Here is a 13,876-nt window from a genome sequence, read left to right on the forward strand (position 1 = left end):
CCCTCTGGATGTTCTAGCGGACCACGCCTTGGCAACAGGGAGCAGACAGACAGGCCGCTGCAGGCTGCTACGGGTGGGGGACTTTTCTATGTGGCAGCCCCTCCCAGGTGGAAAAGAAAGACCCACACAAGCTAGCAAAGAGCATGTGCCTTCACGTGCTTTCTCGAGCAATCTGTGGTATGTCTGTTGCCAACAGCGGCCATGGGCCAGGATCTCCCCTCTAGGTAACCAAACCCTCTGGCAGGCAGTGGGGCAGTTGGATGATGTGGTCAGCTCAGTCTTGTCAGCAACCAGCACACTCCTTGGTCGGCCAACTGTAGGTCACTGTAGTTCAGATCTGCCCTGGTTTGGCTCCCATGAGTCACACCTAAAAGGATTTAACCCACTGACCACAGAGAAAGATGTCCAGCTGTTCATTTAGCCAATCTGGGATCCAGAACATGCTCACACCAAGGGGAGCCCACCAGTTGCAGTCAGGACCACTCCTTTCAAAGGCAGCTGGGATAGAGAAGGGATCACTAAGACAATGATGATTGGAGGAATCATTCAGGATGGGAGATGTGTGCTGAAAGAAGATAAAGGACCAAACATGATGGCCTCTCAGTATCTGTATTGCAAACCATAATGCCCCAAAATAGAGGCAGGGAAAACTTGGCTGTCTCTTGGTGGAATCTTCAAATTCCAATAGTGAAGACCATTGATTGGTCCCTTCTTGTGAGAAAATTTTGTCATCAGGGAGCTGGGGATATAGTGCAGGAGTTAAGGCCTTGCATGCACCTGACTCATATTCCATTCCTGATAGTGCACGGTGCCCGCCCACACACACACCTCCAAGGGTTACTCCTGAGCACAGTGCCACCAGGAACCTCTGAGCACCTCTAGGTGTGACTGTAATCTTCAAAGAAAAATTAGATGCTTTGTACTAGTTGGTATAGGTTAAGATTTGCTGAGGCCTCATTTCAGAATCAGCTTCCTTGGCCAGGAATGAGATTGTCTAGTCTACATCTCCTCTCTCCCTGGGACTATTGACACTTTTATGTCACCACTGAGGAGAGGCTGCAGGCTAATCGAAGGAGGTGTTTCTTCAGCAGCTCAACTGCTCAACTGCCTGGGAGGAGATAATGAAGTTAACAAGGCAAGTTATCATTCTTTCTTTTATTGCATGCTGGAGTCCCCACACCCTCCAAAGACAGGACTGTAGGCACCAGCAGCAATTGCCATGTGATGCTCACCGCAGTAGGGGATGTGGGGGTGACAAGCTATCAGTGCCAGAGTAGGACACCAAGTCTAACATGTTCTAAATGCAAAACTAGAGCTTGATTGATGGAGCTTTTCTGTTTCTGTTATGGCCGTGTAATAGGTATGGCCAATTCTTCAATCCGGTGAGTACAGTGTGCTTTCAAAGCAGTTGGCTTGACTTTAAAGACTTCAGGATCATAATAAACGATATGCATAGGAGACCTGAAATAGGAGGGGAAAGAAATTCAACTTGAAATAAGATGAGCGGAAAAGGGAACTTAGATTTTTCAACAGCTACTTTCATGGCAGGCATTCTGTGACCTCCATCTGAATCTCAGAAGCACCCCACGAAAGAAAGTGCATAACTAGTACATTACAAATAAGGAAAAGAAGGCTCAGATAAGTTTAAGAATTGCCTGTGGCGATAACCAACATCTGCTCTTTCCACAGAAAGTTAATTCAGGAAATTTCTCAATAATCTGGGGATGTTGAAACAAGTCAGGCAGTCCCCCATCTTTAAAACATTACTACCAAATAATATCCTTGCCCTTGGGATAGAACCTTGAGCATCTGCTATTATTCTTTCCTTTAGTCAATGAATAGAGTATGAATTTTGTGACATTTGATGTTAAACTTTGGTCTTCTTTCTAATGAAAACCATGAACATTTAAAAATATTTTGTTTATATAAAAGTTCATATAAACAAAAATAAAAATATTTTGTTTATATAAAGTGGATAAGGCATATTCCTTGGCATGTGGCTGATCCTCTGTCAATTCCCTGAGTCATATGGTCCCCACAAACATCTCTAGGGGTCACTTCTGATCACAGAGCCAGGAACAGCCTCTGTGCACTGCTAGGTGTGGCCCAACTCCCACTGCCAAAAGAGAGAAGTCATGTTTCAGTTTTTCCAGTGTCTGAAAGATTTTCTGAGTGATGCTTTAAATGGGGTACCAGGTATCATCCCTTTAAGGCAACAAACTGAATCAAATTTCTGGGAAGTTTAGAAGTCTCCCCAACCTCATAAAATGACATTAACCTTCTTATGTATTTTAAATAGGCCATACATGCACATATGATAAAAACACATTAAAAATACAAAATCTGGGCTGGAGAGAGTACAAAGGTTAAGGTGCCCTGCATGCAGCTGTTTTGAAGCCTAAAACCTGAACCCTGAAATCACATATATCCCCTAAGCACTGCCAGGAGTGGTCCTGGAGCACTAACAGGTATTACTCCACAAAAAAAAATCCTATTTAATGAAAAAAAAGTTTATTTTCTTCCCTGGAATCTAAAGGTAAGTTTTGCTTCTTACCTTCTTGTACAGTCTTTGAGATATTATAGGCAAAAGGCACATGTATGTTTCCTTACCAAACTTATTGTGTGCTCTGTTCAGCAACTTGTTACACTTAGCAATTACACATTAAATAGTCCCATGTCCATATTTCAAGATTTGCCTCCTACATCTAAATGTCACTGAATTGACCAATCCTTTAACTATAGCTTTCTATTTATGTAGAAAGATCATAGATTGCTCATATTAAAGGCAACCAGTAAGTGATTTTTTAAGAATCTTTCCAGGGCATCTATAATTCTTAGTCTGACCTTACTAGATCAATTTTCTCCTTTCCCCATCCCATCTTCACCAGCCCATGTTAGTCTGAAATTAACTTACTTTGCACTTGGATGAGCTAGTTCCTGAATCCTGGGAGATATTTTGGAATGAGTAGCAGCATAAGAGACTGGCCAGTAGACATCACGAGGAGGCATAAATTCTTCATGAAGAGGCCTAGCTTTTGCTAGAGATTGTATGCGGGGGCTAGGTATGGCTTGCAAAGCTGCCTGGGATATCTACAGTGGAAAAGAAAGGACACAAACACATGCAAAATTTGGGGGCCACAGCCAGCTATGCTTAGGGTTTACTCCTGGCAGTGCTGGGGAACCACAGTTGGTGACAGGTATCGAATATGTGCTGGCTGCATAGAAGGCAAATTTCTTCGCTCCTGCTCTATTTCATTAACCTGCCATTTCTCTTCTTACAGTCTCAGAGGCCTCACTTGCCTGTCGGATTCTATTCTTGTTCCATGATGAGATAAACTTTGTGGCCCCATCATGGAGGAAGAGAGCGGGCATTTCAAATAGACTCCCTCTGTGCACTAGGCCTTGTTCTAAGTGACTGCCCTCTATCACTCTTAATCATCACTACGAAATGACACTCTGACTTTGTGAAGTCAAAGTCAGATCATAATAAACCTACCATTGGCTTCTAGCTTTATTCAGAAGAATGTTTCGGGGATGAGATAGTACAGAAAGTGAAGCGCTTGCCTTGCATGCAGTTGACTCCAGTTCAATCCCTGACACTGCATATGAGGTTCCCCCAGCATTGCCAGGGGTCATTCTTGAACACAGAACCAGGAAGAGCCTCTGGGAACTTCTGGGTATTCTCTCTCTCTCTCTCTCTCTCTCTCTCTCTCTCTCTCTCTCTCTCTCTCTCTCTTTCTCTCTCTCTCTCTCTCCCCCCCTTCCTCTCTTCTCTCTCTCCTCCCTCTCTCTCCCACTCTCCTCTCTTTCCTCTCTCTCCTCTCTCTCATCTCTCTCTCCTCCCTCTCTCTCCTCTCTCCTCTCTCTCTCTCTCTTTCTTTCTGTCTGCCAAATTTTGGCCCTGGAAAGTCGAGCATGGTCCTGCTTCATCCCACTTGTCTCCCGTTTCTCCTCCTCCTCTCCCCACCTCCATCACTATAAATCAAGTCACATAGGCCACATGGCTGGCTCTGTTCCTTCCATCTCCCACCCTGGTACTTCCACTTGAAATCCTCCCTCCTCAACCATGGCACAGCAGCTTCTCCATCAGACAAGTCACTAGATTCGAACATCAAATCCTTTAGGAGTTCTTTCCTGACTGCCAAAAGTAAATCCGAATAATTGCCCTCTTCTACAGTATCTACTTAATCTACCTAGCACTTACCAACCCCCGAATTACCTCTCTCATCTGCCTGTTGATATATTTATTTTCTGCTTCTCCTCATTCCAATCCAAACTGAAGGAAGTTCTTATGAGTGATCAGCTAGAATCAGTGCTGGCACATAATTAACACTGAATGAAAAAACATCTCTCTAGGAGGGTAAAAAACATCTCTCTAGGAGACCAGAATGATAGTAGAGTGGTTAGAGTGATCCCCCAGCAACCCATATGGTTCCCAGAGCACTGCCAGGAGTAATTACTGAGTGCAGAGCCAGGAGTAACTTCTGAGTATTGCTGTGTGTAGCCCAGAAACAAAACAAAAGAATACTATTGTGGTGCTTTATTGATAAAATATGAAGGATGGCCAGTAGCTGTTAATCTTTCTCTTAAGTGCTCATTCAAAAGAATTAGGAGGGAAAATAAATACCATGCCATAATCCTAAAATTGCTCTGTATTGCACTGAGACAAAGTGGCTAGCGGCTCTAAGAATCTGGTTATTTTCAACATCATCACTTTTAAAAAATATTTTCCCAGGGCTGGAGGGATAGCACAGCGGGTAGGGCATTTGCCTTGCACGCAGCCGACCTGGGTTCGATTCCCAGCTTCCCAAGTATTGAAAGGAGTAATTCCTGAGTGCAGAGCCAGGAGTAACCCTGTGCATCACCGAGTGTGACCCCAAAAGCAAATAAATAAATCTTAAAAAATATTTTTATTTTATTAAAAAATATCCTAGCCCCAAACAGAGGCTAGGATATGACTCAATAGTAAATCATGCGCCTGCCATGTATGAAACCATGAGTTTGACACTCAGAATTGTATAAACTATATCATTATCAATAACATCATCATCCCCAATAATAGCAACAACATAACTCCCAAACAATCCTAGCAGTTAAGATGCCTATAATCCCTCCCTCCACCCACCTTTTTTTTTTTTTTTGCAAAGAAAGAAACTTCCTGGGTATTTAGGGTTGGAGGATAATTACCAGTAATACACAGCCTGGTGGTGTCGCCTCATGGTTTGGTGCAAGGGAGTTAGCAAGGTCACCCCAGGCCTTGGTGAAGCAAGGTACCAGGTCTTGGGCTCAATGTTTGGGACATACCTGCCACAGAGACAGGGTGGGATGGGGGGATGGGGGGTGGGAGAGATACTGGGATCAGTGGTGGTGGAAAATGGGCACTGGTGCAGGAATGGGTACTCAAACATTGTATAATTGAAACCCAAGCACAAAAATATGTAAGTCTACAACTGTACCTCATGGTGTTTCACTAATAAAAATTTTAAAAAAATGTTTGGGACATACAAAGTATGAGCTCCATTCCCTTGAGCTACCTTTCAACCCCTATAATTGCCATTGCATATCTCAAGAAGTTGGGAATTAAGTGATTTGTCTAAGGGTCACTAAGCTAGCTACTGTCAAGATCTCAAGACTCTCCTCCACACCCACCCACACAGTATTGCTTCTGTATCATGCTTTCCCATACAAAGTAGCTCCTTCCCTAGCTTATTCCACCCCAAAGGCATTCATTTTCCATTATTTTACTCCCAGAACAAATCGCTATCTGTTCTTTACTTTATGTTTATTGTTCTGTCTTTACTAACAGGAGCTCCAGTTCCTTCATTCATTGGTAATGGTGCCTGGCAAACAGGGGGCCTTCACATCCTTGAATAAATAGGACTCTAGGAGGTTGTCCCGAATAGAGCTAATCTGGTGGTGGTGGTAGGGTCTGTTTTTATGACTCCAAAGTCCACGATATTGGCCCTCTAACCACCTTAACCACATCTTCATCTCTTTTTATATTTAGGAGGATATGACGGTGTTCATACCCAGTTGTGCTCAGGGCTTCCTCCTGGCTCTTCCAGTGACTTTACCCATAAAGTAGCATAAGGTACAAATAGAAATTGAACCGAGAGTGCAAAGGCTTACCGGACGAACGGGCAACTCGAGTTTTGATCTTTCAAAGCACAAACCCTCTATCTTCAGCCTGGGATGGGCAAGGTCTATAATTCTTGGAGTGGCAATTGCTCTCAGGGTAGAAGTAGAAATACGGGCATCAATCTAGAAGAGGAAAATGAAATTGCATCTGTTAAGTATTAAAGAATAAACATTTGCTGTGAAATTCTAGGTTTGATCTCTTGCACTTCATGCTCCCAAGTGACTTCCAACTACCAGAAGTGACTTCCAACTACAGGAAGTTCAGCTAGGTGTGGGCCTGAAAAAGCAACAACAAAAACCCTTCAGGTCTATTGTAAAGTTTAATGTATAGATTTTTAAGTGTCTTTTACTAGTAAGCATATTCTGATGGTCTACATAGAAGGTTAAAGTAAAATGTTCAAATGAAATCCAACATAACAACTGATAAGTGTAAAGTATTTACAGGTAGTTAAGGTTGGAAATAAAATCAAGTATCACTAAAGATTTGTAAAAAATGGATTGCAAGGCCAAGAGATAATATAGTGGGTGGAGGATTTACCTTGCCCATTTTGCACTCAGGTTTGATCCCTAGCATCCCATATGGTCCCCGAGCACGACCAGGGGTAATTTTTGAGTGCAGAGACAGGAGTAAACCTTGAGCACCACCAGATGTGGCCCCCAAACCAAAATAAATAAAATAAATATAGGAAAATAAATAAAAATGGGTGGTGAATAATTTAAATTAAGCTCATACCTCTGAAGGTTCTTTTTGGCATACACATGCAAGGGCACCAAAAGGTCCACATTACTGGTGTGGCAGCTTTTTCCCTAAAACGCTGTAAATTCTTTTTTTTCTCCCTTTATTTATTTTTTAATTATTTTTTTTATTAAAAACACCATGATTTTACAAAGTTGTTCAATATGCAGTTGTTTTGAGCATTTAGTTGTTCCAACACCACCAGTGTGGCTGTCCCTCCATCAATATCCTGTTTCCCTCCCAACCCTAACAGCCGCCTGAAGCAACTAACAAGACTCTTAAATTCTTTACCATTTATCGCACAGAGGTGGGGTCTGTGACCTTGGTCAGTTCACCCCATCTTGGGCAACCTGATGGCTCCTCCCTCCCGGAGTGGAGTGAGGAGGATCACCGTTTTGTTGTGTAATTCAGTGCGGGGCAGAGCATCACCGTGGCACACTGCAGCCCCGGGCTCAAGCCTTCTTTTTGCCCCAGCTTCAGACAGGCATGCAGCACAACACCCTGCTGAGGTAAGGTGTGTCCTCCTGCCCCTTGAATCTGGCCAGACCTCCAACTCCATCAATCAGCAGACTATGGCAGCAGTAATTTTGGGGATCCCCAGGCCAAGTCCTATAGAAACATGCAATTTTCGGCACACTCTTTGAAACGGCTGCCTTCGGAACACTGCACTTTAGGGTATCCTCTTTTCAGAGGCTCTATGCTGTGCCAGAGACCTCTAAGCCACACGGACATGCATGAGCTCTTGAAGATATTCCTAACACATGCAGCCTTCAAGTCATTCTCACAAATGTTTTTTTTGTAGGTTGATTTTATTTGCTCCCTCCCACATTTCCCATAGTGGAGCCAGAACCCCAACTGTGATGGTAGTAGGAGTAGAGGCAGTTAACTTTAGATGAGTTATAAAGTTGGTTCTACAGAGATAGCACAGAGGATCTTGGTCCTATCCCTGGTCCTGAGTATGGTTCTCCCAAGACCCGCCAGGAGTAATCCTGGAGCACAGAGGCAGGAGTAATCCTTGAACACTTTCAGGTGTGCTCCCTCCCCCCAAAAAGATAAAAAAAATTTTCTGGACACACTGCCAAAATGTAGGTCATGTGAGCACCAAAAAGGTGCAAGGCAGACTCCTTATCAAGGAGAGTATCTCGGGGCTGAACAGATAGAACAGTGCATTGGCCAGGTTTGATCCTGAGCACCATCAAGAGTGATCCCTGAGCACAGAACTAAGACTTAGCCCTTAGCACATCTGGGAGGTCCTCGAGCTACCCAAAAGAAGAATAATATATGCTGGCATCTGGACCTTAGATTTCTCCACCCCCAGAACTGTGAGAAATACATTGTTTCACTACTCAGACTATGGTATTTTGTTATGGCAAAGAAGCTGACTTAAGGTGTGCAGAAGGCTTCCAAGATTCCAAGCCTTCCCCATTTCGGAAGACAGAAAGCCATTGGCCGTAACCCAGTTGACGCCCCAATTACTGGAATAGAGACAAAGCATACCTGCTTGCTCATTTCTGAGTCATAAAATCCTTGAGCCTTACAAAATAGTGGTGGCTTTATCCTATTAACTTTGAGGATGGTATGAAACAAAGCCAAAGATAACCAAATCAAGCACTGAAGGATAGCTTCCCGGTATTGGCCCTAGATGATGTATACTGTGCTTTGGAGTTGATTTTATTTAAGGGTATTCATGATCTAAGGGGGAACAGGAAGCAGATGTGGGAGAGAGATACTTATAGTCCCTAGCATGTAGTCAGGGAGAGAGGAAAAAAAAGACTGAGAGATATCTGTTCTAAGAGACATTTTAGTGGATAAGTATAGTCAGGTTAATGAGCTGCTTCAAAGTTTTAATTCTTCTAAGGGAATTTAAGGAAAGAAATCATCAGCTTCAGCCTTTAAGTTTAAAGATGTGTTTAAGGGGTTAGAAAGCTTCCGTGGCTTACTAAATGCTAACTCTCCTCTAAAGTTACAGGGTTGAAAATTTTGAAAACCAAACTCAGTAGCAAATTTTGAGTCTGTGAATTACAGTGCAAACAAAATTCGCAAAGCATACGGTCACGGTCCTCCCGTTGTTCATAGATTTGCTTGAGCGGGCCCAGTAACGTCTCCATTGTGTCACTTGTTACTGTGTTTGGCATATCGAATACGTCACGGGGAGTTTGCCAGGCTTTGCTGTGCAGGCGAGATACGCTTGGTAGCTTTCCGGGCTCTCCGAGAGGGGCGGAGGAATCGAACTCGGGCGGCCATGTGGGCTGCGTGCAAGGCAAATGCTCTACCTGCTGTGCTATTGCTCCAGCCCGCAAAGCATACAGTCCCTCTAACAAGGTCAGAGCAATGTATTGAAGGAATGAAACCTCAATAATTGAATTGGGACTAGATAGACAGATTCCAATTAAACTGGGGGAAGACTTGAAATTTCTAAACACTATTGAGGTTTCTCTGCCATAGTAAGTCCCTCCTCCCCTGTCTGGGGAATTTAGACTTCTTGCCCGAAGAATCTGCAATGGCTTTTCGTGAAGTAGTAACTTCCGGGGAACTGCTGGCCCACCCCTACCAACTCCCAGAGCTTCAGATCTTTGGTGTCACACACAAGTTCCAACTGCCCCGGCAACCTCTCTTAGACTTCTTCACCAGCTCCCATAATTGCAGTTTAATATCACAAAACACTAAACACAACACAAGGTGGTTCAGCTTTTTGGATCAAGACCCACTCACCCATTAGACACAGAGAGGAAAGGAGAAAAGTTCAGTTGTTAAGAAGGGAAAATGAAGAAGAAAAATAAATGAACACCAAAAAGTATAGAGGAGTCACAGAACTGTTATATGTTACAAAGTCCACAGGAGACATTTTCTTTCCCATGGGTCAACTTACTTTTCTTGGAGGTACGTAGTTTGGATCTATCTCTTTGGCTATTGAAAGTCTTAATAGTCGAGGAGAAGGGTCAGACATTCGAAAGGATCTTTTTGTTACTTGATCACTGAAGCGATTATACACAAATGGAACATAAAATAGTATAATTATTAGAGAAACAACAACTGCATTTTTTATTTACGATAATCAAGCTCCAGTATCAACTATATACATATTATTTATATCGTTGGATCATCTCTCCCATAATTAATACTGCTTTCTGAAAAATTATTGCTCTCCAAATTTTTCTTTATAGTGTGCATTCTTATTGTGGTACAGTAGATGTAAATCTGACTGTGCATATATTAAACCAAAATTTTATAAAACAGGGACTAAAGAGATAATACAGCGGGTAGGGTGGCTTGCCTTGGATACGGCTGACCCAGGTTCAATCCCTGGCATCCTATATGTCCCCTCCCATCCCCATGCACCACCATGTGTAATTCCTGAGTGCAGAGCCAAGAGTAACACCTGAGCACCCCTAGGTATGGCCCAAACTACCCCCTCCCCAAATTTAGCAATACTTGCTTTATGCAGTGAATTTAGATTTTTCTTAATTTCATTGAACAAAACTGGGATCAATTTATGGTTCATCTATAGAATGAGGACTTGAAATTAAAAAATAAACACTTCACTTCTGTAGGATAACATTGGTATGTCATTTCTCCCTGGCTGCAGGGAGCTTTATTGTGTTTATTGGGTTACACCCATCACAATGCTCCCGAGGCACTCCATTCCAGTGTGTTTATCTTTAACCACTTCTCTGTACTCTCTTCCCCAACCAGTTAATCACCATTTTTCCCTAATTTGTAAAGTCAAATTCCTCAGGAATCTCTGATTTTGTATTTGTAATTGAAATACTTCTTTTCTCCTTCCCTTATTTCCTTTTGCATAGTTTACTTCAGAGCTATATTCTTTTTGCACAGACACAGGAAGACAGTTAATGCTATGAGTTTGTAACTTGGGAGTTACAAATTATTGACTCCAAATTATATTCACTCCTGAGCATCTGCTTCCTAGATTTAAGCTTCAGTTGCCCCTAGTTCCTAGCACCCCAAAAGCAGGGTCCCGACGAGGGACTAGATGAACCCAGGGCAAGCTTTGAGGTGCACTGGCATCGAAATGGGTCAGGTCAAGAGCCATAATACTTAGCTCTAAGTTAAGAGCATGTCATGGACAATTTCTATCATGATCCAAAGAGTAACAACAGGATTAGGACCCTTTTAGGGTTAGGAAAGACTAATCTATCTTGAGCATTGTAGTCTGGGATCTATAGTGAGATGACTCAAGGAGAGCCACCCTACCTTAATGTATCTCTTACTGTGTCCATACAAAATGACTAATATTAAGAAGTAGAATTGAGATGATGGTTATTGGACTAAGGAAAGGAGAAACACACTCCTAGCTGGTATTTGGTCTTTGAGTGAATCTCCTGACTGCAGGAGATCTTTAGAAGAGCTTCCCGGAAGGAAGGAAGGAAGGAAGGAAGGAAGGAAGGAAGGAAGGAAGGAAGGAAGGAAGGAAGGAAAGAAGGAAGGAAGCTTTCATATGTTGATTGTGCTGCCTAACCTGTGTGGTTGCTACCCCCAAGGCTTGGAGGTTGGGGCTAGAAGGGGGCTTCCAGATGGAGCACGGAGAGACTAGCATAGGGGACAGGAGAAGACGGGAATGAGGGGCAGTGTGAGACTGGAATGGGGCACTTAGTGAGACTGGAACAGGCCCATGGGGAGAATGGAATTAATGGCAACTGATCATCAACTAGCCTGGTGGCCTTCCTTCATGCATCCATTGGTGGTGGCTGCAGGCTGGGATGAGTAAGCGGCTCATGGCCATCAAACGCATGCTGTGGGCAAGAGAGACACTGCAACTGCCCATCACGCTCACTCATTTATTTTTTGATTACACACACTTCCTCTCAAAACTCATATTAAATCCTCCAAATAAAAATGCTAATCCACACAAAGACATTCCCCATCATAATAATGAGCTGGCATAACTGCCACCAATTTAGTTAACTTTCATAGGTTGTTCTTCATGTATTTCTTTCCTAGAGTAAAACCAACTAAGGAATCAGCAAACCCACAAACCCGATAGAGAAAAGGGCTTTCTCAATATATTTTTCTATGTATTGAGAATATATATTGTAGGGTGGTTGTTAAGTTTTTAAAAATGGCATACAATTATGTACTACATAAAATAATATTCCATGGTGAATATAAAAATATATCACACCTTGTGGTGCTCAAGGCTTACTCCCTGCTCTGTGCCCAGGGATCACTCTCGATGGTGCTCAGGGACCATATATGGTACAGGAATAGAACTGGGGTTGGTTACATTCAAGTCAAGAAATTAACCTTCATATTTTCATTCTGGTCTCTGTACTATGTTTTCTAATTTTTTAAATATCATAGAATGACTCTTTTATAATCTACAGTGGAGTGGATCAGACATACTCATAAGTGTGTACAATCATCACCAATAATTTTGAGATATTTTCATCAAACCAGGGAAAATCCCCTATTATTAACAGCTTCTCACTATTACTCCCCTACAAACACCCCAGGAAACTACTGAAATTTTCTATCTCTGTGGAGTTGCCTATTCTGGAAATTTCCAGGAGGTGGTATCATACAAGAGGGCTGGAGCAATAGCACAGTGGGAGGGCATTTGCCTTGTGCACAGCCAGCCTGGCCGAGCCGGGTTCGATTCCTCCGCCCCTCTCGGAGAGTCCGGCAAGCTACCAAGAGTATCTCGCCCGTGAGGCAAAGCCTGGCAAGCTACCCGTGACGTATTCAATATGCCAAACACAGTAACAACAAGTCTCACAATGGAGACCTTACTGGGCCCACTTGAGCAAATCAATGAACAACCAGAGGACAGTGTTGTTTGTTTGGTATCATACAAATATGTAGCTCTTATATCTAGCTTCCTTCACTTAGCATGTTTCAAGATCCATGTGTCAATGTCATATCATTTTATGGTTGAATAATGTTCCATGGTATAGATTTGCCACACTTTGCTTATCTATGCATCCACTAACAGACAGTGCTTCACCTTTTGACTCTTATGGAATGATCTGTGAATATTCATGTACAAGTGTGTATAGAACATTTTCAGAGTAGAACTGCAGATAATATTACAACTTTATATTTAACATTTTGAGTAAATGGAAAAGTTTTCCAAGTAAGCAGAAATTTTAGGTTACCATAAATAATATTTGGTTTTTGGGCCACACTCAGAGATGCTCAGGATTTACTCCTGGTTCTGCATTCAGCAATTACTCCTGGAATGTTTGGGGAACCATATGGGATGCTGGGGATCAAACTTGAGTCGGCTGCATGCAAGACAAATGCCCTACCCACTGTACTATCACTATGCCCCCCTGTTTTCTGTATATTAAATTGTTAATGTTATAATTATGAATGCCATTCTAGAAGATGCATGTAGTATCTCATTATTTTAATGTTTCAAAAATGACTAATAATATTAAATATTTTTAATGGGTCTATTGACCCTTTGTATATCTTATTTGGAAACTAACAAATGCATTACCAATTTAAAAAAAATAATGGATTTGTGTATATATTTCTAAAGATCTTCTCTATATATTCTGAATGTTAGTTCCTTAACAGATTAACAACCATTTGCTTACTTATATATCTTTTTACTTACTTACAGATCTTTTCCCAAATTGTGGATTATCTTTTCTGTCTCTCAATAGTGTCTTTTGATGAAAAAATGTTTTTGCTTTAAAGTAGATTCATTTATTTGTTTTGGTCACATGATTTTGGTGCCATGTCTAGGAAAACATTGTCTTATTCAAGATGCCATAGATCTATCCCTTTGCTTTCTAGTAAGAGTTTAATAGTTTTAGCTCTTAATACTTAGCTCTGTGAGCTATTTTGAATTCATTTTTTATATGGCATGAAGTATAAACAAAACCCTATGCCTCAGCATATGAAGAGACATTTACTCCAGCACCATTTAAATTTTGTGTGTGTGAATAAAACAGTATTTTTAGGAGAGAGCGATTGAGCAAGTGCGCGAGTGAGAGAGATAGCACCACCCAAAATAAAGCCGTATCCTAAGGGAAG

At 42.1% G+C, this 13,876-nt stretch overlaps 2 protein-coding genes across 2 annotated transcripts in view; both read right to left on the minus strand.

The window, feature by feature from the left end:
* Positions 1-13,876, minus strand: part of ARL9 (ADP ribosylation factor like GTPase 9) — a 202,288-nt gene that overhangs the window by 131,272 nt on the left and 57,140 nt on the right. The gene's annotated exons all lie outside the window — the stretch shown is intronic.
* The window catches only part of SPMAP2L (sperm microtubule associated protein 2 like), a 51,631-nt gene continuing 39,098 nt past the window's right edge, over positions 1,344-13,876 (minus strand). Inside the window, exons 8-11 of the mRNA XM_056111189.1 lie at positions 9,744-9,849; positions 6,130-6,261; positions 2,915-3,090; positions 1,344-1,461 (exon numbers count right to left, since the gene is read on the minus strand). Of these exons, the coding sequence (XP_055967164.1) occupies positions 1,344-1,461; positions 2,915-3,090; positions 6,130-6,261; positions 9,744-9,849 (532 nt within the window). The remainder of the gene's footprint in view (positions 1,462-2,914; positions 3,091-6,129; positions 6,262-9,743; positions 9,850-13,876) is intronic.

This window comes from Sorex fumeus, unplaced genomic scaffold (assembly GCF_029834395.1).
Source record: "Sorex fumeus unplaced genomic scaffold, SorFum_2.1 ptg000013l, whole genome shotgun sequence".
Lineage (NCBI taxonomy): Eukaryota > Metazoa > Chordata > Mammalia > Eulipotyphla > Soricidae > Sorex > Sorex fumeus.